The sequence below is a fragment of the Monodelphis domestica genome, chromosome 8 (genome assembly GCF_027887165.1).
Source record: "Monodelphis domestica isolate mMonDom1 chromosome 8, mMonDom1.pri, whole genome shotgun sequence".
NCBI classification, from domain to species: Eukaryota; Metazoa; Chordata; class Mammalia; order Didelphimorphia; family Didelphidae; genus Monodelphis; species Monodelphis domestica.
The window spans coordinates 223758066-223781901 of NC_077234.1; the positions used below are offsets into that span (position 1 = coordinate 223758066).

The 23836-nt window shown below is 35.5% G+C and overlaps 1 protein-coding gene across 1 annotated transcript in view; it reads right to left on the minus strand.

Annotated features, from left to right (window-relative positions):
- Positions 1–23836, minus strand: part of PUDP (pseudouridine 5'-phosphatase) — a 177787-nt gene that overhangs the window by 126470 nt on the left and 27481 nt on the right. Inside the window, exon 2 of the mRNA XM_007500949.3 lies at positions 2458–2676. Coding sequence (XP_007501011.1) covers positions 2458–2676 — 219 coding nt within the window. The remainder of the gene's footprint in view (positions 1–2457; positions 2677–23836) is intronic.

Genomic DNA, 23836 nt, shown 5'->3' on the forward strand with positions numbered 1-23836 from the left:
ACAAAAATATAGGCATGCATACATGCTGAACCATTATCATCACCTGAGCATTGCTTATTACTATAATAACTAAGATAGATTTCTACAGAAGTTCCCTAGGTCACCAGTACTTTGTGCACATCCACCCCATTTTATAGCCATCAGCAGAAACATTTAAAATGAAAGAGGAAAGGATTAAACAGTACTTGAGTACTTCAGGATTTTAAAAGACAGTCATGTACCACATACCAAATCTTTGAAAGCTATACTTGGGAATGGAATTGGACTGGTTGATGATGGAAATTCCAAACTGGGGCCATGGTCTCTTTGAAATGGTACTTGGGGGATCTGGGGGGAAACTGGGTGGCTCAGTGGATTGAGAGCCAGGACTAGAGATGAAAGGTCCTGGGTTCAAATCTGCCCTCAGATACTTCCTAGCTGTATGACTCTGTGCAAATCACTTAACCCCCATTGACTATCCCTTACTGCTCTTTTGTCTTAGAACCAATACACAATATTAACTCCAAGATGGAGGATCAGGGTTTAAAGGAAAAAAAAAAGAAAGAAATGGTACTTGAATGGTACTTGGTCATGGGCACCCTGAATTTTTGCCAGTGGATGCTCTAGGAAGCAGAAGAAAACCACTCTCTCACCTGAGTAAAACCTAGCCAATTGGAGGGTCTCAAGATACTCCTTAAATTTGGATTCTGTCTCACAGAGCCCAGGTAAAGGAAGAATGTATGGAAAAGCTAAGAAATATTATACCCTCTCCTCAGACAGTAAAACCTTTACCACCACCACCAAAAACCTACTCACATCTTCTCCAAAAACAGTTTAGATCTTTCTAAGTTCTACTGAAAGCTCTTCCTAATGCTCATCCAACCTAACCCCAAATCGGATGAACTCACTGACTCCCAGACAATATTGCACCTCTATGGATGCTTTGCAAAGCTACAAAGCTATGACACAGCAAGGGCTTCCAGAATTAGTACACACCTATTTACTTCAAGTCATGACACCAAATGGTTAATTGGGCTTTTTTCTCTGCTGTTCTTTGTGATACTCCCTTGTAGTAAAATATGACAGAATTCATATATACGTACAATATGATGTTATCCATAATTAGTGTGGATTCAAATAATTCTTGCTTCTAATATGAAAAAAAAGTGCTTTCCATGGTGATTGATAGTTGGTTTTTTTTTCACCACTTCATAAGGGAAAAAAATCTGACTATTTAAGAACTTAACACTATGGCCAATATAATACATGCACAATAGTATGTATTGTATGTAGATAAATCATACACATATCTGTGTCTGAGTGATATACTCACATACTTGTAGAATTATCAATCCCAAGTGTGAATTTCAAAACTATCCCTCCCTAATCAGACCATTCTTTAGAAGATCTGATTTAGCGATTTCCTGATCAATAACAATAGAGATACTTGGAATAACAGAATCAGTTCTTGGAAACCCACATTCTCCACCCTACTCAGTGTAACAAGATTAGGAAGGGCAGCATCAAACTCAAGATTTAATTATTTGAGAATATGGCCTTCAACAGACATGTGCAAAAAAAAGGACAGACCTCTGGGCCATCCTAAGTCAAGCTTGAGCCACCATTGGCACATGTGAGATGCAGGAAGTGAGGGAGAGAACAGCTTCTGGAGTTCTGTGGGGAGGGCTAGAGTGCAGTTTGATCCTGGAGTTTGAGCGTGGAGGAGCCCTGCAGACAGTTTTCCTTCAGACCTGTCACGTGAGTGATTAGAACTGACTCCTTTCTCTGAGTTGGCTTTCCAAGGCCTTAAGGACCTCTTTGGCTCAGCCTGAGCCAGAGTGGTTCTGAGTTAAACTTCTTTCCTTCTCTCCCTTTTTCCTCCTCTCTCTCCCTCTAATATTTTCTTCCTCCTGTTGTAATTAAAAGACCATAAAAATTTGGCAGCTAACTTGGTTATTTTATTATTTGGGATTTCCCTTGTCGACCATTTAAATTTAAGATTATTTTCAGTCTCAATCATAATATTCACCCTTTACACAAGGAACAGTTCCCCATCTTGCTGTTCTACCTTGCTATCCTCTTGGCCATTCTCACCATTACCTCCTAAATTAATAAATTTCTCTTTTTGTTTTTAAGCTATGTTTTGGAGTCTTGCATTCTTGCAAAAGGTATCCTTCCTGAACCCCAAGGGTATATACATCTGCACTCCCATAACAATATGAAAGATTTTCCAGTCCTTTAAACATTCAAATAGAGCTGCTATAGGAAAGGTTAATATGGAAACTCCCTTAGCTGCTTTGAAATAACATTCTAAGAATGGATTTTTCTTTTTGGTGGAAGAACCAAATATGGGATACATTCAAGCTAATAAAAATAACTCTCAAATGATAGTACATATCCTGCCTTCTAAAGTGCAATCTTTTATATTGAGCCAAAATTGTTAACATTTTTACGTGAATTTATATAAGGAGAAAATACCTGGCATAAATGTAGTTGTTGGAAATACTTGTTCTTGTTTCTTTTTGCTTTCTGTCAACAATTCCTCTTTGGTTAATGGAAGATCCAGGACTTCTACAATAACCTGGGCTGCATCCAACGCCTTTTTACCCATAACCATAGCTTTCACATCCCACGTATATTTCTTTCCATAGCAGTCACAGATTTCCTGGAATATCACTGAATAGAGTCGCTCTGTATCTGAAGATGGAAAAAAAAAGGTTATATTTAGTGTGTATGCTATATTTATGTTTCTGAGGAAGAATGAGGGACAGTAAAATGATTACTGAACTTGGAGTTTGGTGCCCTTTTTTTAGCTCTAATTCTGATCTTGATTAGGTGTGTGATCTTGGACAAGTTACCACTGTGACAGAGGTGTTATGTATAAAATGAAAAGGTTTGGCTAGATAAGATCCTTTATAGCTCTAACATTCTATAATGCTGTAGTTCTAAGTGAATCAACATAAGGACTTCATAAGTCAAGATCATATAACCTTTGACATAGGCATAGGCGAATGGCCATATCAGCAGACAATTAATTCTTTCCAAACTTTTTTGTGGGGCACCTCTCAGTTTTCTAGGAATACAATATAAATGTGCAAGTAATAGGGAAAAGTAATTTCAAAACTAGTATTATTTTGATCCATTTAGACAAAAGAAGGTAAAGACTGTCTTTGGATTTTTTTTTTAATGGGTCATTAAAAGCATCAGAGAACTTTGATAAATTTATAAGAATACGAACCATTCCCCAATCAATAAATGGTCAAAAGATATGAACAGTTTTTGGATAAAGAAATCAAAGTGCCCTAAATCAGTAATGGCAAACCTTTTAGAGATGGCTTGCCATCTCCCACCCCGTGGCCCCCCATGTGCAGCACCCTCCCCCCCCAGACTGAGTGTCACATGGGCCCTACTCCATGTAGGGGAGGGAAGATGTGTTCCCACTGGACTGCTGAGCAGAGGGGCAGGTGATATGGGGTGCAGTGGAGATGGGGAAGGGAGCAGCTCCACCCGAGTCTCTGTACCTTTCTAGCAATGAACTCTGGTGGGGCAACAGCTCATATGCCCACAGAGAGTGTTCTGCATGCCCTCTCTGACACCTGTGCCATAGATTCACCATCATGACCCTAAACTAAAGTATTAGTGATTACAGAAATGAAAATCAAAAGGACAATCTCAGAGAAATCTCAGGGAAAAAGGTGTCAACCTGGAAACTAAGAAACCCCAAGTTTAGTCAGCTTGAAAGACAGAGACCCCAAATCTTCCCCTTAGTTCCCAGGAGAATCCACCCTGAAGGGAATCTCAAACTAGCAGTTTCAGACTGAATCAAAGACCTTAAGATATTTAATGGACCTAGCTAGGTGGAGATAACAGATTTTTATCAAATGCTAAGTACCCTTTTGTATGCTTCTCCCATTGTATCAGAGATAGTTTTCCAAGAAAACCAACTCCAAGGCAGGTTCCATCCTTTTTAGTATCCATTGTAAGTAATCCATTCCCTTACACCCTAGCCTCTGGTTATGGTTTCTTTCCCAAGCCAGGCAGAATAGTTTGAACACTCCCATTTCCTTGTAGCCATAGTAATGTTGATCAATCATATTTACCAGTTCCAAAAGAGTATTTAAATTCCCCAATTTCTTTTCTTCTTCACAGTTGACAATCTAGCACAGTTTACAATTCCCAGGGTTCAGTGGCCAGAGCAGCCAGAGTCTAGGGGCTCTGTGTGGATTTGTAGTGCACAGTTCTGCTTTGAGGAATTGCCAAACCCATCTCCTTAATTAAAGAAGTGTTTTTTCTGACTATTTAATAGTTCTGTGTTTTTTTCCCAGTTTAACAAAGAAAAGAACCTATCAGAAAAATTTATAGCAGCTATTGTGGTGACAAAGAAATGAAAACTGAAGAGAAGCACATGAATCAAGGAATGGCTGAGTAAATTGAGGTATATGTCTATGATGGTGTACTACTCCACTATAAGAAATGATGAGCAAGTTAATGGGGAAAAAATGAAAAGACCTACATGAAATTATGAAGAACGAAAAGAGTAGAAGAAAGAGAACATTATATATAACTATGGACTTAATGTTTAAAGAGTAATTTCTGAATGTCCACCTCCAGAGAAAAAAACAAATCAACAAAAATACATAAGACATGGTTTATATATAATTTTTTTTTTGGTCAAATGATGCCTTCTTTTTGGTGAATGATGATTTTGGTGAAATGATGCTAAGAAGATGGATACCTGGGAATAATGAATGAATAAGAACATCAGAAAGAATTTCATTGTAATTATATATAGCCATTTTGTCATCAATTTTGGGGGCATTTCCACTTCATAATTTACTTCAGAATTTGTCAGTGGCTTCATCTTATATGTGGCTCCTGTGAAATGGTTAATTTTAAGAACTGTATGCTAATAAGATTAGCTGTGTTAGGATCAAAATAAATCCGCAAAGAGGCAAATGCACTGATCTTTTCAATATTGATCTAAATTTGGTCATTTAAATATTGTTTATACCCAAATATAAGCATTTCAAAACACTATCTTTGATGTGGAACTATTCCTTCAATATAATTCAATAATTCAATATATTTCAAAGGAGCTATCAACAGAAAAAAAAATTCCTTGTTCTGATGGAATCATAGAGGAATTCTATCAAACTTTAAAAGAACAGCTAGTACCCATATTTCACTATAAAGGACCCCAGGACAATCCAGAGGAACTTATGAGAAAGAAGGCGTGCATATCTAGAGAAAGAACAGTGGGAACAGAAACAGAAGAAAAACACATGATTGATCACATTGTTCAATGGGGATGTGATTGGGGTTTTGATGTTAAAAGTTCACTCTACTGTAAATATGAATAACATGGAAATAGATTTTGAACAATACATGTATAACCCAGTGGAATTGCTTGTCAGCTCAGGGAGGGAGAAGGGAAGAGGGAAAAGTCATAAATTATGTAACCATGGGAAAATATTCTAAATAATTTTTAAAAAAATTATAAAGTACCCTACCAGAATCCTTTTTTGAGACAAATGCTACTAAAATTAGCTTAGTAAAAATGATGATCATAACTACTGTTTATATAGTGCTAATTATGTGCTTCAATCATGCTTAATGCTTATAAAGATCTCATTTGATCCTCGCAATTCTGATAGATTCTCTTCTCTCCATTTTCAAATGAGGAAAGTGAGGCAGAGGTTACATAACTTGCTCAGGGTCACACAGCTAGTAAATGTCTAGGACTAGACTTAAGTATCCCTGACTCCAGGTCCAGTGCTCTATCTACTATATCATCTTTGTATTTATATTTTCAATGCTATATCAATGAAACTGCCAAGGGGAACTTTATAGTACTTACCAATAATGAAATTCAATTGGAAAAAATACAAGATCTAGAATATTAAGGTAAATGTTAAAAAGAAATAAGAACAAAAAGGAATAGCATTTTCAAATCTCAGATATATAATAAAGAAGTAGTCATAAAAACCACCTGGCACTGGCTAAAAAGAGCAGTGTAGTGGACTAAACAAGGAAGATTCAGAAACAATAAAACTAAATAATAATTAATAAATAAATGAAATAAATATTTGATAAAGTGCAAAACAAATTGCATTGGGGAAAACTACTTTTAGAATAAAGAAACAAAAAAATTTCTGAGAAAACTGGAAAGCTGTATGGCAGAAATTAGACTCAGACCAATATCTTACTCCACAATATATTCTGAATGGATGTGTGACTTCAATATTAAAGAATCACACTGCAAAAAAAAAATTATAAGAGAAATAGATCACATATCTCTCACAAACTATGAGTAAGATATTTTTCCAATGAATTCAACACAATAGTCAATCAATTAATCAATAAGCATTTAAGTACCTAACATTTTAGGAATTATACTAGGCCCAGAGAAAATAAAGACCAAACAAAAACACAGTTTTTAAGTAATTATCTCTTATCAAGAGAAACATGTACATATACAAATTAACAGAAGAAATACAGGAATATGTATTTCATTCATCATGGAAAATCTTAAGTGGGGCAATTCTCTACCAAGTGAGTTCAGCAACTTCTCTACAACTTGCAGTCTTAGAAAGTTAGATAAAATACTAAAAGTTAAATGACCTACACAGGGCCACCTATCCTGTACATGTGGGGTAGGACTTAAACTAGGTCATCTTAGTGTGAAAGCTAATTGGGTTTCTTTTTATTAGAGTATACTAGACTGTCTCGCCAAATAAATATATATGGAACAAATGCCAACTCAATCTTATAAAAGACTGAATCACTTTCAATCATTTATTGCCATCTGACAGTTTAGACCCTAATTTCTAAAATGCTTATTATATTTATATCTTGCTTTCTGAATGAGATTATAATCAGTAAAGCTCTAGGAGTTAAGGAATTACATCTGATTCATCCTTGTATCCTATTCAACACCTAACAGATGAGGATATGCTAGTATCAGCTCAGAACAGCTCCTTAGTTGATGGCTAAATTTTCAGTATGAGAAATTAAACCTCAGGAAATGTCAAGATGCTACAAATCAGGGACTGATTATTTTGTTGATTGTCCAGTGAAAAGAAGATGATTAAAAATATTAATAATGCTAATGGAAACTTGAAAGTTGTCAGAATATTTTTGTTTATTTGTTTTGGAGAGTCAGATAAACATCAGGACACTCAGGTAGGAGGGACTTAAGAAATCATTTACTTCAAACTAATGACTAATTAGACTAATTTGACTAGTTCAACTAATAAAACTTATACCCCAAAGATGAAAAATCTTGCCCAAGATTACAAGGCAGCTAACAAAGCTAAGAATAAAACACAGTCCCATCCATTCAGGATCAGCATAGTAAGTATAAAAGAAAGATCTGCTCATTTCATTTTTAAAAGGTTTCCCCATCTTTAGTTGTGTATAATTGGATTTTTCTCCCCTGAACTCTAAATCCCAGCTTCCCATGTTCCTTCTCACTTTACGAGCTTAGGTAGGGAAGATATAAGTTTTATGTAGCTCCACCCCCTTCTCTCTCTTTATCAATGATCTTAGCTAGGAAAGGAAGCTTTATGCCAGCCAGGAGAATCTATACATGTGGGTTTACTTTTTGTTAGATAATTAGGTTTAAAATTCTATTTCTTTTAGTTTATTTTCTTTCTACATCAGGTTAATGAACTTTATAAAATATAGTATTTGTAGCTATTGAATATTAATTTAAATCTTACATTGTGGGGAACAGAAGTCCGGAGTTTATAACTCTTGCTCCTCTCTAAGTTGTTAGAGCAATTTTTTTAATAGACAAAAAGACAAATTAGTTTTAAAAGCCTCTGCTATCCTTGCTGCTCCTCCTCTCCCACCTGCCACTGCTATTGCTGTTGCTCCTGCTGCCTCTTGCCTCCCACATTTGTCCAGACACTGCCTGGGGGTCCTTGCCAAGACTGCTGCTACAAGTCTGCCACCGTGTCACACTAGCTGGGGGTCTTTGAGAGCCACTTTCGGTGCAGTGAGTAAAGTATAGATTTCCCTCACATTGCTAACACCTGAGTGCTTGCTGCTGCCTTGGAAATCCAGGTGTTTCTCTTAGGGAACAATTAGCTTCCTCAGGGATTTCACCTGGAGACAAGGTTCCACCCTCTTAACTCCCTACCTACATAGCTGGGGAGAGGAATCAAGTGGAGTGGCAGTCCCCTGCCCATGTGACAGTAGAAGCAGGTGGCTCCCTGGTGTTTTTATTCCTGGGGAAGAGGCGGGAGAAGAAGGAAGAATACTCTTCCAAACATCTTAACTTTACTAAGTACATACTAGGGTAGCACCACCTACAGACAGGAAGAGGAATTGCAAGCATAGCCCAGTTTCCTGCCTACCTCAAATAGCTCCCATTTCCAGAGAACCTAACTGAGCTTGCATAGCTTACAGCTTTAGAATATCTTTTCTTGCTGCTGTTCCTGGGTATACAAACTGGAAACCTTGCTGTTAGCTTGAAAAATCTCAAGATTTGAAGGAGAGATTCATCTCCCTACATCCCCTGGCCATTTTAACCTGCCCAGTCTATGCAACACATCAAATATGGAGTTTGTCCACAACATGTGCAGTGTGGGTATGGGGAACCCCAGAATTATGACCAAAGGAATCTAAATGGATGATGATACTGGGGAGGGGAAAGACCCTTAAAGAATCTAGAGGTGAATTTTAGACTCTGTCAACTTATCAATGTTAGTTAACTGTTTAAGTTTGTTCCCCTCCAAATAGTGAAATCTCTAGAACGCAGCTACTGGAATTGGACAAAAGAACTCTTGAATTCATTGCTCACATCCTGTTACATATATTGTATTTGATTTAAAATTTAATTTTGTTTTTTTAACTTCACATATTGATCTAATCTAATACATTGTTACACTATGTCACTTTAAGTTACTCTGTTTTGGCTATTAGCTATATATTCTGTTACATTGTTTTCATTTGTACCAACCTACTATCTTTATTTGTACTGTCCTATGCCTGAACTGGAGATAATACCATTGTAAAAGCCTATAGTCAAGTTGGGTAAACCCTTTCTGTGGCAGAACCATAGGTCCTTATAGCTGCTGGGTGTGTCACCAGATCCATTAAGGTCACATGTTGCCTTAATAACCTTTTGTGCCTTTTTTGCCTTTGTGAATTGTCACATACAAGATGAATGTATTCCATCAAACTGGTTACAACCTGTATACAACCTTTGGAGAATTTAATGAGCTAAAATCTCAATTTATTTTAAGGGGTCTTCAGAAGTGATTTTTCAGCATAGCTAGGAACATCACTACCTCTGACTGATCATTTGCTTACCTTTGAGTTGTTTGTAACAAGAGATAAGGGTCCATTTAGTAGTTGAAGTGAAGTGCTGTAGCACTATTGTATTCCCCACCTCCACATTTATAAAAATGTAATGAATGGGACATATAAAGACATGCCTTTTATGGATATTACTGTCTCATACAGAAGGCAAGAAGGTTTTCCTGGGGGTGTGGTAACAACATGTAAGAAGCTATGTGGACAAAGGGAAAAGGATTCTGGGAGATGGGAATCCAAGGGTTCAAGATTTTCTATTCATACATAAATCAAAGCATGGTAGTGTTTCTTCAAAACAGTAATAATCTTTTGCACCTAGTTTTCTGTGAATACTTCAGAAATAAATAAATATACTGAAACTTGATTTTGTTATGCCAATATCCAGTTAAGTTAGATTAAAAAAAAAAACTCCCATAAAGTCTATAAGCAAATAATTTTACCTGGGTTCTTTGTATTCTATTTAAAGTAAATAAAACCTTAGGCCACCTTAATTAGGGCAATAAAATAAGTGATATTCTTACAAACGTTTGTAATAAAAATTTGATTAATAAGAACTGAAAGGGAATGAAGTGTTCTGGCTAACTTAATTTTCTGCATTGTCAATTGTTAGTCAGCAAAATATATAGTTGTTCCAAAATTTATTATTATTGTTTTGCCTTCATGGTATAATATAAAATGAACATGACTTTCAATTGACCAAATCTAAAGGTCTTTTTTCAAACATCATTCTTCAATGAAATTTCAATTTGCCCAATAAACCTTTAAGTATTTATTCTACATACTGAAGTATACTTGACATTTCTTCAGTATCTGAATATGTTGCTAGTTCCCTCCCTGATAATTCCTCTTCCCTATTGGCCATGAAATGTCTCTGACCTGGTTCTCCTATAATCTTTCTGACTGATCTGTTTCTTAAAAAGGTTCTTCTTCCCAAATTTAGGTAAGATTCCAGAGAATCCATAAACTTGAATGGAAGAAATATTTTGATAATTGTATTTCAATGTACTTTATAATCCTATGTATTTCAAACATCAAAAATATCATGAGAAGGGTCCTCAGTACCTTAAAGTAATTAATTGTCAAAGACTAAATATAAACAAAAAATGAGACAAAAAAAGATCAAGAACCTCTAGTATGAAAGATTAGGTTGAATATAAATGGAGCTGAGGACATATTTGGAAAGAGCAGTTCTTCCTTAAAAATAACTGATATTTTTTCAGAAAAAGATGAAAAGACCAAATGAACTGATACAGAGTAAAATAAGCAGAACCAGTAGAAAATTATACACTGTAAATACAATATTGTGGAATGATCAAATGTAATATGCTACTAACAAAAATAAAATTGACCCAGAACAATTCTAAGGACCTTATGAAAAAGAATGCTATCAACCTCCAGAGAAAAAACTGTTGGGAATAGAACTATAGATGAAAACATATGATTTATCACTTGTTTGTTTATATATATTTAGGGGTGGGGTTGGTTTTATAAGATTATTCACTTGCAAAAATGAATAATAAGAAAAACATGTTGTGTGTGACAGATTGAACTGTTTGTCAACTTTCAGAGGAGGGAAGAAGAGAGGGAGACAATATGGATCATATAACTTCAGAAAATATATGTGAAAATTTGTCATTAAAATAAATAAATGTATAAATAACTGATATTTTTATTTTCATTTCCCCCTGACACTCAAAATTTGGTAGCTGAAAAAGGCCTTAGATATCATTTAATTCAATTGTCTCATTTTAGAGATTAAGAAACTGAGATTCACAGAAAACCTTTCCAGTATCACATAACTAATTCATTGCAAAACTGAATTAAGAACATGAGTAACTTAACTTCTAGCTGTTTATACTATTTCACATTTACCTTTAAAATTCAGTGAAGCAAAAAAATGTATTTATCATGGATTTGGGTCAACTGGTTTCTAACTATTCAAGACTTTTATTATGGAATATTTAAATGATTTTATTACATTGTACATTCTGATCATTAACTGTAAAATAAAATAAATAGGACAAATGACCCCTCTTTACAATAGACAAAAGATTTTTGCCATGACATTTCCAAGGAAACATTTATACCGGTACACAAAAAGCAACTAAAATTAGTTGGAAAATTGTATTTAAAAGGACTGAGTAGGCCAAATGGGACTAACACTCCAAATATAATGTTTCTCACAAAATACTTTTAATTTTGATTTAGTATTTGATCTTTGTGACTTGTTTTGAGGATTAGTATCAAAAAAAGCACATTTTTTAGAAATGTTTTACATGTCTTGTGTTTTTTTATTTCATCCTGAGATTAATTTACTCCCAGTTGGAAAACAGCTCTAATTTAATAAAGAAAACTAATGGAAATATAGGTTTCAATTTTTGAAAGCATAACTTTAGATTTTTTTACAACACAAAGTTATTCTACAAATGGAATTATAGCAAACTACCTAAAACATGCAAAACCCTAAGCTTGTTTGTGTGGTTTCAATTCCAATGAAGAATTGGACAGGGAGAAAGTTGTCAATTCTAAAATGCTTATATGAAACAATCCAAAAGCCCTAGGCTTTTAGTGAATTTCCTGAGGCAACTCCTAGAGCACTGCTCAAGCATGACAAGAGAGTAATAACCAGGATGGTGAGAAGGTTGGGGGAAAAATGTAAATGACATTTTGTCAAACAGGTATGTTTAGTCTGAAGAAGCAAATGATGGAGGGTGGGCTAGATGGAGAGATGTTTAAAATATAGGTCTTCAAGAATGTGAAGGATTATTAAGTGAAAGAAAGGTCTGATTTGTTCTTCATGGTTTAGAGAGCAAAACCAAAAATGGGGTGAACAAAATGATCTTTTAAGATTTCTTCCAGTTCTAGGAAAATGATTTTGTGTCAAATGCTTTTTTGTATTAGTTTTCTTAGTGAAGTATAACAATTTAAAAGTTCTTCATACATTCATATAGATTTAAAGTCATGTTTGCTCTAGTTGGAATGGACTTCAGAAATCATCTTAACTTGATCCTTTCATTTTACAGATTAAAAAACTGAAATCCAAAGATTTTAAGCCATTTGACCACTGTCACACACAGATACTAAGAGGCCGACTGAAGAGTCCAACTTAAGTCTATACTGACTTTTACTGCACCATTAAAGCTATTTTATAATTCTAATACAAAACACTTAGCCACTGACACTATTAGACCCAGTGTAGCTCCTATCCAGAATCTTGCAAGATCTAATACCTAATACCAATGTAGCTCCTATCCAGAATCTTGTAAGATCTAATAACCTATAGAGACTAAGTGAAATAATGCTTCTTTTACTAATTTTAAAAAAAGGATATAATCTTAAAAGGTGTGATATTTTAAGACTTTATAGAAAAACTTTACTATTACTGAAGGAAGTTACTGACACCAAAAAGTACACCTAATTTCCTTTAGACAGCTTTAGATATTTATATTCATAATGTCATCCTAAATGTAAGCGTTAAAAATTTAGTTTTGACTAAATAAGAATTATAAAGTAATATTGTGGTCACTGAATTTAAAATATTGTTTAAGTCAAAATGACTTTTAGAGCTTTATTTACAAAGAGTTGGAAAGAGTTAAAGTGAAGAAATGTAGCTAAAGAGAGATTTTAATAAGCCTATCAGCCCTTCTCCAGTGAAGTGAGGCTCAAACGTGCAGGGGCTTCCCCAAGTCCCTTGTCCCCAAGTGGATTCAGCCAGAAGTCCTGGTGGTGTTTTCATCCAGAGTTCCACTCACCCAGCAAGCCAATGCAGGATCCAGGGAAAAGGTCTCCTCTAAGACAAGGCAGGGATCTCTGGAACCAATCTCTCCAAATGCCAGGAAGAGAATCAATCCCCAGAACCAATCTCTCCAGAAGCCAGGAAAGGAATGCCTCTAGACCATGCTGGTCTCTTCCTTTTTTGCTATTTTCCACGTAACTTCCTGTCTTCACAGAAACCAATGGCAGTCTTTCAATTTGCCTAGCACTGCCGGAGGGGGAAGGGGGGAAGGAAGGGGCATTGAGGAGGGGGCAGTAGCCTGTGGAGATATGAGCTTACTCTAGTAAATGACTCATGAATTCTCCAAGTGTTAAGTAGTGGTGCTTTGAGTTCTTGATTTGTTTAGCTAAAAATAGACAAGGGGAGAGTTAATCCTATTTTTACATGAAGGAAATATTTCCAATATTAATAATTCCATGTATTGTTTCTCAAATGGCTAGCAGTGGATATTTGATATTGTTTGTCAAGAACAAAAGTTTCAGGAGAAAATTTTAATACTAACAATATTTCCCCCTAAAATATTGTTATATAAATATCAAAATAGCGAACTATGATTTTTCACAACAAAAATAAGCTAACTTTATTTTGTTCAAAATTTTCCCAAATCCTTCCATTCTGGGACATTTTGGACCTACTGTATTTATGCTTTGTTAACTTATTTCAAAGTAGTCTGTGATTAAAATGGTTTGGAAAAGTCCAAATTAATAGCTAATACTTTTAGAAAATACTTTTAGAAATCAAAACAAATGCAAAACGAAAGCCAGTTATAATAGGAATGGTAAGATACTTACTGTGTGATCCTGGGCAAATGATTTAAAATTCCCAGTGCTTTTGGTAACTAGAAAACTTAAGTTGAAGAGAAGGTAACATTAACATGCAATGGGAGAAAGTCTGCTAATCTGGAGTTCCCTATACCACTTAAATCACAACATAAATCCCTATTCATTTAAAATGCAAGGAGAAAAATATTGGTTACTAGGTACTACACAGGAAGGTAAAAATATAGGTAAAATACAGTCTCAGACCTCAACTTCTGTGGGAATAAAGTTTCCAGAAAATAGAACAAAAGTAAAAAGGACAAATATTGGTCTGAACCAATGGGAAATATGGGTTAAGTTCCTGTGAACACCAAAAACTATAATCTTTCCCTAGAGATTGCTAAAAATACACTTTTCTGCAAACAATTCTTTATAACAAAGCATTAATTCTGATACTGTGCAATTCCTAACGAAAAAACTCACAAAACTGAAGGGGAGAAGAGTGGCCAATGCTAGAGGGACTAGGAGGGGCAGGGATGTCAGAAGAACCCCAAGGTAAAAAAAGCAAAGGAGCAACACCTGCCATTTCTAATCTCCCTTTTAGCATTGTGGTTGAAATGTTACACAAAAAGCATATACCTACAACAAGGGCAGAAGGTTGTGTCCAGTAGCCACCACAAAAATGAAAATGAATTTGCTAATAAAATCATGGAAATGCTTGAAGTGAAACACATAAATATTGAGGATAAATCCAACAATATGAAATAGTAAAAACTCTTTGGAAGAAAGACCCACTCTCACACACACTACATTTCTGCATTTAGTATCCCAGATCTCATTCTTTCCCTATATATGTTTTACAGATATCCTTAGCATATTAATACATTTCAATAAAGTTGAAAGATTTCAATCTCTATTTCACATTAATCCCACAGTTATATTATAGTGATCCTTCTCATATTTAAAAAGCAGAAATTATGGAAATGCAAAGCAAAGCAAAGCAAAAAATATAGAAATGATACATGATCTAAGATGGATGAAAAGATATGAGGAATAGAGGTATCACATTGCTTGGTTTCCTATCAAGTACAAAAATGAGTACAAGTAGACCTGAAGAGTTAAGAACTTCTAACGCAAAAGCTTGTTACTAAATGAGTTCTTCTGTGTATGAGAAAATATCAAGAATGTACATTAAAATATTGAATTTAACAACAACAAAAATACAGTGGTGCATAATAACAAATACAAGCAAACCCTGTCTTATTGCATTTTGCTTTATTTCTCTTTGCAGATACCATGGATTTTTTTTTTCACATTGAAGGTCTGTGACAACGTTGCACCATACAAGTCTATCCGTGCCATTTTTCCAACAGCAAGTGCTCACATTGTGTCTGTGTCACATTTTGATAATTCTTGAACTATTTCAAACTTTTTCATTATTATTATATCTGTTATGGTGATCTGTGATCAGTGATTTTTTATGTTATTTTTGCACTTGTTTTGAGGCACCTTGAACCTTGCCTACATAATATGATGAACTTGATCAATAAATGTTGTACATTCTAACTGTTGCACAGACCAGCAGTTTCCCTCTCCTCCAGTCACCCTCTTCAATGAGATATAACAATATTGAAATGAGGTCAATTAAAAATTCTAGAATGGCCTTTCAGTGTTCAAGCAAAAGAGTCAACTGATGCTGCAAACTTCATTGTTCTCTTATTTAAGAAATTACCACACCCATACCATCTCCCTGACCAGTAAGCAGTCATCAATACTGAGGCAAGACCCTCTGCTAGCAAAAAGATTACAACTTGCTGAAGGATCAAATGATGGTTAGCGTTTCTTTGTCAATGAAGCATTTTTTAATTAAGGTATATACGTTTTTAAAATATATTAATGCACACTTAATAGACATTAGAGTACAAACATTCACTTTTATATGCACTGAGAAACTAAAAAAATTCATGACTAGTTTTATTGTAATATTTGTTTTATTTGTGGAGGTTTAGAATTGAACCCCCAATATCACTATACATCTGTACAGAAATAAATTAAAGCTTAGGTTGAATGTATTACCACCTTTCATAGTCAAAAGCTAGCATATCTGTCTGTGTGCCTGGAGAATGTATGAAAAGTAAAATAAATGAAATGAAACCTTGTATACAGTGGGTAAATATGTGGCATCTTTTTCTAGGTGTGGAAGTTTTAAAAAATATTTCTAATTAAGGCCTTACCTTTTTGGCTGAACTGACTTTATTCAGAGATTAACTTTGATTATATATATTGTGCCCAGTTTCTCAGTAGTCAATGGTTATCTAGCACTACAGTCAAATGCTATTTATTCATGGCCATCATCTTCCACCCATTGTGTCCAGCAGAGCTTAGTTCAACATTTGTACAAAGGATGCCTTATAATCATACCCAAGCATAAAAACATGGTGCAGGAGGAAAGCACTAGACTTAGAAGTCAGAAAATTTAGATTTTGGTTGTGGTCCTGATACTTTCTAGTTGAAGGATTATCTCACATCTCTAAATCTTGTGTCCTCACCAGTTGAGAAAAAATAATGAATGATACCTATACTACTACCTCACAGGCTTATTATGAGCATAATGCTTATAAACTTGAAAGCACTATATAAATTATGTTAATAACAAAACTACTTCTCAAGTTGACTTCAACTTAATTCAACAAACGTTTATTAAGGCTGTCAAAATAAACAAGAATCAAGTTATAAGTTTTTAAATCTTTAATTTTACCATCCTTCTTAATTTCAGTAACAATGTTGAATCTTATAAAAATGAATATTGTTAATGATCTATGGAAATGAAATACCAATTCTTTCATTTTGAAAAAATTGCTTGCTAATTTGGAATTGTACTAAAAATGACTAAAATGGCAGTATCCTTTGACCCACTACTATTAGGTACATAAAGAGGTCAACAGGAAAAAAGACTCCTATATACTAAAATATTCATAGCAGTATGCCTGATCATAATGAAATAGAAATAAGAAAGATCTCCATTCACTGAAAGGGTACCCAATGACATAGCTCCGTGTTGGTGAAGGCATGTGTCCCAGTGGCATGGAGCGGGGCTGCTTCACCCCTCTCCACTGCACCTAAGGACAATGTTCACATGCTCCTCCTCTCCACCCAGCCACCCAATTTTGAAGATTGTGAAGATTAAATTTCCCTTTTCCCCCCTTATATAATGCAAGCACTTCCTTCCTCTGCTATCTGGGGTAATGCAGGGGCTCACAGGCAGCATGAAGTTGCAGTTTAGGCACATAATCTCTAAAAGGTTTGCCAACGCTAGCATACCTAAACAAAATGGGTAAATGAACATAATGAAATATTACTAAGTAATAATAAATGACAAATAAGAAAAATTCTGGGAAGCATGGAGAGACAAATGAACTGATACTGAATAAAAAAAGCCAATAGTTCGCCACCACCTTTGAAGATGAACGACGTCAACGTCTTGCCACTGCGCGTGAACACCAACACCAGGCCACAACCGTACCTCCCGTAACAACTGGAGTCCCATGCCCCATGTGCCACAAACTTTGAGCCTCAGTCTTTGGACTTCAAAGCCACATGAGGTACATCAATAGATAATGCATAAAGACAACTGTCATTCTCAGTCACTGAGAGACTACCACTAACTATACACAAAGACTACAACAATTTTAAGAAAAAGAGTCAAAGGCATGGTGTAACAGTTAAAGTTAGTTTCTCTCTGTCAAGGAGTATTATATTTTAAGAGGTTTATTAAAGGTTAAGGATTAAAGAAAATACAGAATAAGAAAGCACGTGTCTAGGCCCAGAGAGGCCTATTCAATTTCACTTACATCATGAGAGACGCATCTGCTGGAAAGCGGAAGTAGGAAAGAGAGCCTCAGTAGGCGGAGAACTCCTTTAAATAATAATTTGTGATCTCACCCAGGTTAGAATTCAGTGCAATTACAAAGCATTCTGGGAAGTGAGCAAGGACTTTGGCGGACTGGAGTCCTGGGTTCAAGTCTCCATTTTTTACAATGGGAAAAGTGTTGCAAAATTAAGATGACTGAAATTGGCCCTAAAGGTTAAGTCTTGAGACCTGTGATTTCATTACCACAGGATACTACTAGGTAAGGAACTTCCCTCTTCAAATCCAAGTTGGCAACTTTTCTATAACTTAGGGTTTTAGAGAATTATCTAAAACACCTAACATTTAAGTAATTTGTCATGTCAGTGTCAGAAGAGGGATTTGATTTTTTTTTTCTGGTTCAAAGGCTGGCACTATCCAACATACATAGTGTTTCACTACATGTTGATCCTAGAGAAGAGATGAAAAAACCAATAACAAAACAAACAATTTGTACTTCCCTTTCACTGAAAAGTGGGGAGGTACGGGTATGAAATGTCAGGATGGGCTGGCATATATAGTCAAAATGTCCACTATTTTTGTTTAACTTAAAAAAAAGACAAAAAACCTTTATTACTAAGGAAGTCTCATTTTGCAGGTTTATGGGGGGAGTGGTATATTCAGAAATTAATGTTACTTAGAAATAAAAGACAACAATAAAACTTTAAGAAAATTATATTAACAAAAAAATTGACTAACTTTAATAAGCAGTTTGTATTTTACTAAGGAAACACAACATGCTTCAAAAAAAATGTGATAGTAAATTAAGGAGTGGGAGAATACAATTGGGTAAACCAGGGAGGTCTTTTCAGAGGATATAGCACTCCAGCTGACCAATAAAGATGAAAAGAAACTGTTATCAAGGCATAGAGAAGAGCTTGTTTGAAAAAAAGTGGAAAATGGAGTAGTGAGCTTGGGAAACAATTATTAGTCCATTTGGGGAGGAAAAGAAAGTTTGTGAATCACAGTAATATAAAATAAAGTTGGAAAGAAAGTTAGGAACCAGATTTGTAGAAAGATAGGTTAAGGAGTAACCCTCAAGGAAATAGGAAGTTAGTGAATGCTTTTGAGTTGGCAAGTGACTTAATTTTACTAACTATAAGTGTATGGATTGAAGATAGGAAAGAAGAGACACAAGGAGAACCATAAGTTCATCTCCAGTCTCCATGCTGTTACACTGGCTGTATTCTAATGCCTGAAATATATTTCTAACTAAATTCCACCTTAGAGAATCTTTATTCCTTTAAGATGCAGCTTGAGCCTTAAATTCTTCACAAAACCTTTCCTGATTTTCTCAATTACCATTGCCCTCCCTCTCAAAATACCTTGTGCTTAACTAGTTCATATATATATATATGTGTGTGTGTGTATTTATTTCCTTTGCATTTAATCTCAGTAGCCTTCATATTTATTTCCTTGGTATTATTCTACATAGTCATCATATTTATACAGCATAGCTCAAAAGTCTTAATGTAATCCTCTATGTGATCTTATTGTCTTCTTTTTTTGCATGAGTAGAGACTTTTTCATTCATTATATTTGCCACCTCAGTGACTACACTAAGCACAGCATGAGTTTTTAATATTTATTAATTAACAGACAGCATGATAAAGCACTGGGGTAATGTAAAAATTAAATTTAGTCTCTAGTAATAGAAATATTATATTTTATGAGGTTTATTAAGGATTGTTAGAAATCAAGGAATAAAGAAATACAAAATAAGAAAACCACATGCCGAGGGCTGATTAGCCCATTCAAAACTCCCATGCTTAGCTTACCCACTACATCACTTCAATGGAAGAGAGAGCATTTGAGGCAGAGAGACAGTTAAATACTCATTGTGATCTCACCCAGGTGGCAACTCATATGAGATTATAGGGAATTCTGGGAAATACCAAGGACTTCTGGGGATTGAAGTCTATGATTCAAATCTCCATTTTACATTCTACCCCCTGAGGCCCAAGGAAGACTAGTCCCTCCACTGGGTCTTGTAAACATACCAACTTTGAAATTACAACAATTTGAGGATAAGAGGAAAAGAGAACAAAACCAATAATTGCTAGACACATTGACAAAAAGCCACTTAGGGGGCAGTCCCCTTTGGCATGAAAGTATAATTACAAATAAATGTTCAATCAACCACACCCAAAGTTCATTCTTGATCTTCTAGTGCAACTTGTGGTCTGTGGAGGCATCAAGAACATCTCCAAATAGTTCAGTTTCTGGATTCGGAGAGGTAGCATGTTTCTTAACCTAAAATTCTTCTCAAAAGGAATGTAAACTTTGCAATTTAAAATAATAAAAATAATTATACATTCCCCTCCTGAAGAGGGTGATTGAAAAACACAGGGATCATTTAGGGATGCATGGCTGAGTTATTAAGTATATGAATCAATTGGTACGAGAAATCAAAAACATTAAAAAAAATCCAAATGAAAAAGCATCATTTCTGGATGAAATGTAGACCATCAAGGTCATATGTGTAAAAATTTTAAGTAAGGGAAAATAAATCTATAACAGGTCCTTGAATCAGGGCCCAATTAAAATGATATAAGCAATTAAGCATTTACCCAGTCAGTAGCCAGGACTACAAAAAGTTGCCACATTATATAGTAGTAGTCTCTCGGTAACCGAGGATGACGATTGTCTTTGTGCGCTTTCTTCTGTAATGTAGATGAGTGTGCACAAAAACCCTTGTGAGTGAAGGAGATTTAAGTGAAAAAGTCGATGCACAGAAACAGTCCCACTCTCTCAGCGTTGGAAGCCTGGGTCCATTGGCACGAAAAATCATTACACCTGGAGACTTCCTCAGCTGCATTGGATGGCCGTGTTGTCTTTTGTGCTCCAACACGCCCTGAGCACTCCACAGTGCTTTGCTGCATCGCCCTCTCAGTCGTTGAACCTTCCTATTTTCCGTCTGTTCGGCCGAAGCAGTCTTCACATGCTGGGTGAGCAAAGCCTTAGTTCACCAGGGGTCTACGACCACATTATGAAAGACAGAAAAGGGACTAGATTATAGGAGCCAAATTTGAAATACTTGTCTGTAAGCATTTTCACAAAGAGTGTGGATACAAGGAAGTCCTATGACTTAACATATGTCAAGCGTCACAACCTCTAGTCCACATTAGTATTCCTGTGTGCTCTTTTTGGCACTATTCCCATTCAAACCCCCCACACTTAGCTTACCCACTACATTACTTCAATGGAAGAGAGAGCATCTGAGGCAGAGAACCAGTTAAATACTCATTGTGATCTTGCCCAGGTGGAGACTCAGGTAAGATTATAGGGAATTCTGGGAAATACCAAGGACTTCTGGGGATTGAAGTCTAGGGTTCAAATCTCCATTTTATAGTAATAGTCAATAGGTACCATAAGCTAAGTCAGGAATGATGAGGGAAATGAACCTGTGAGCACTAAAACTGAGAAGGAATTTAGAAATGCTGTAAAAGGAAGAATCAGAATAACTTTGTAACTAACTAGATATTAGAAGTACATAAGAAAAAAGTCAAAGATGACATTGCAATTACAAACCTGTATTAGGAAGTGCTCAATGGAAATATGGAAGTCTGAAGGACCAGAGCAGTTGGGAAGACAAAAAGGTACACTTCAGATATGATAAATTTGAGATGCCTCTGGATTCCCCAGATGAAGAAAACTATCAGGAAGATGAAAATATAGGAATGAAATTCTGAGAGATTATAGATGGACATAAAGCTTTGGGGAGATGTCTGTTTATAATTAAATTGGCAAAGGAGACTGAAATGGTATAGGAAGAGATGTATAAAAAGTAATGCAGGAGAGTGCAATGGCAAAGAAGTGAAAAGATAATATCCTGGAGGCAGGGTAGTCAGTAAAAAACTGCAGATAGGTAAAGAGGGATGAGGACTGAGAAAAAGCTACTGGGTTTAGTAGTTAAAGAGATCACTGGTAATCTCAAAGAAGTCTCAGTTAAGAAGTTGAATTGGAAGTCAAATTACAAAGGGTTAAGAATTATGCAAATATGAATAACATGGAAATAGGTTGGAACAATGATACATGTATAACCCAGTAGAATTGCTTGTCAGCTACATTTTCTCTGTCTATCAATCAGCAATGTTTAATTAATCAACCAAAAACTTAAACACCCCTACTTAACACTAAGTAAGAGAGTTCTCAAGCCACTTACTAGAATAGGTGACAACTCTAGCAGCCACTGACCATCCCCTAGGCAGTGCTAAGGAAATTGAAAGATTGTAATTGGTTCCCATAAAGTGGAGGGACAGGAAGTAACACTGAAAAAGGACTATAAAAAGTCCTGAACTTCCTGTCCAGGGATATGAGGCTGGTGACTTGGTTATTGGAGGTAGCTTTAGACTTGACCTTTGGCTTGGACCTTGACTTTGGCCCTTTGACTGCTTCTTGAAGGACTGCTCCTAGATCTTCTCCTTTGGACTTCATCTTGGGAGAATGAGTAGCTGGCCTTCCTTTCCTGGCTTCTGGAGAGATTAGTTGCAGAGAGGCCTTCCTTTCCTGGAGGAGGCTTCATTGGTAGAACCCTTGCATAAGATACCACCAGGTCTTCTGGCTGAGGGTTATTGAGCCCTGCCAGGGCTGAGGCACACTGGAGAAACATTTAGTGGGATAGGCTAGACATTTTCTCTACCTTCTTCTTACATTTCTCTACTTTCACTCTTTCCACCTCTTGGTAAATGAAAGCTACTAAATGATCACAATATTACTTTAGAATTCTCATATTAGCATAAAACCTAAATTTTAAATTTTTACACAGGAGGAAAGAGGGATAGGAAAAATCAAGAATCATGGAATCATGGAAAAATATTCTAAAATAATTTTTAATTGATAAATAAATGCATACAAATATACAAAACACATACATACATAAAAAAGAATTATGCTGTGAGAAAATGGAGGGAGCAAGTGTAAATGATTTTCTCTAAGAGTTTGACTAGGAAGAGATGGCAAAAGGAGAGGACAGCAAGAACAGTTGAACATTTTGTTTGTTTTTGAAGTGGAGGGAGGGGAACACACACACACACACACACACACTTTAAGCATATCTATAGGTAGAATAACTAAAAGTACTGTGGGGAAAATTCTCTTAGCAGAAATACCAATAAGAGAAACATAGTAGTCAAGCCAAAAAGAAATAGGTAATGAGAGAGGGCCATTCAAGACCAAAAACTCTAAGGCTTCTGACATAGTCTCCTTTATACAAAAACTAGCATTTATATACCATTTAAAAAATAATCAGGATAAAAATAAATCAGGACACCAATCATTAGATATTGATAGGCTAGAAACATATCAAGTGACTGCCTAAATGCTCCTTTTTACAACAGAGATGTATACAGGGTGGTGCTAAATCCTACTCCATCAGAAAAAGACTATCATGTATCTTAAGATAATGTATGGATGGAGGGGAGGTACTGAGCCTCAATCTGAAAGAAAAGACAATCACATGATTAAGGCTGAATAATGCTCAGAAGGCTAAGTTACACGTTCAAGACTATACTGACTAAATTCTGAGTAACAATGATTAGCTAAAAAACTGAGGCCTATGCTAATAATGATTAATCATATTAAAGCAGTTAGTTACTAAATTCAAACCTCAGAACTTACACTAAAATAATCATAAAAATACTACTAAACTCACAAGGAGTATTATATATTAATTTACTTATGCTAATGGTATTTAATTATCCTAAAAAATCACAATCATGATTCTGTTAACATTAAAATCTAATCCTCATAAAAGGGGGTAGGGCATTTCTCACTCACAGCACACGTCTGTCGTGTGACTAATGTAATATTTATTGGGAAGGAATGGGGATTGAAAAAATAGGGGATAATGTTGCTTGTTCCAACACAATGGCAGAAAGTTCAGAACTTGTTCTTGTTTCCTTTCCACATTAACAATGATGAAGAAAGCTGGGAAGGGGAAGGCATGATTTGGGGAAGAATGAAATCCTTCAAAGGATTGAACATTGGCTTCTTTATTAGTACCATGCTGTAACTAAAGAGTTAACATTAGTAGGTATAAGGTGAAAGATTTATAGTAAGTAGGTCAACAATAAAAATATAAATGACAACTTTACA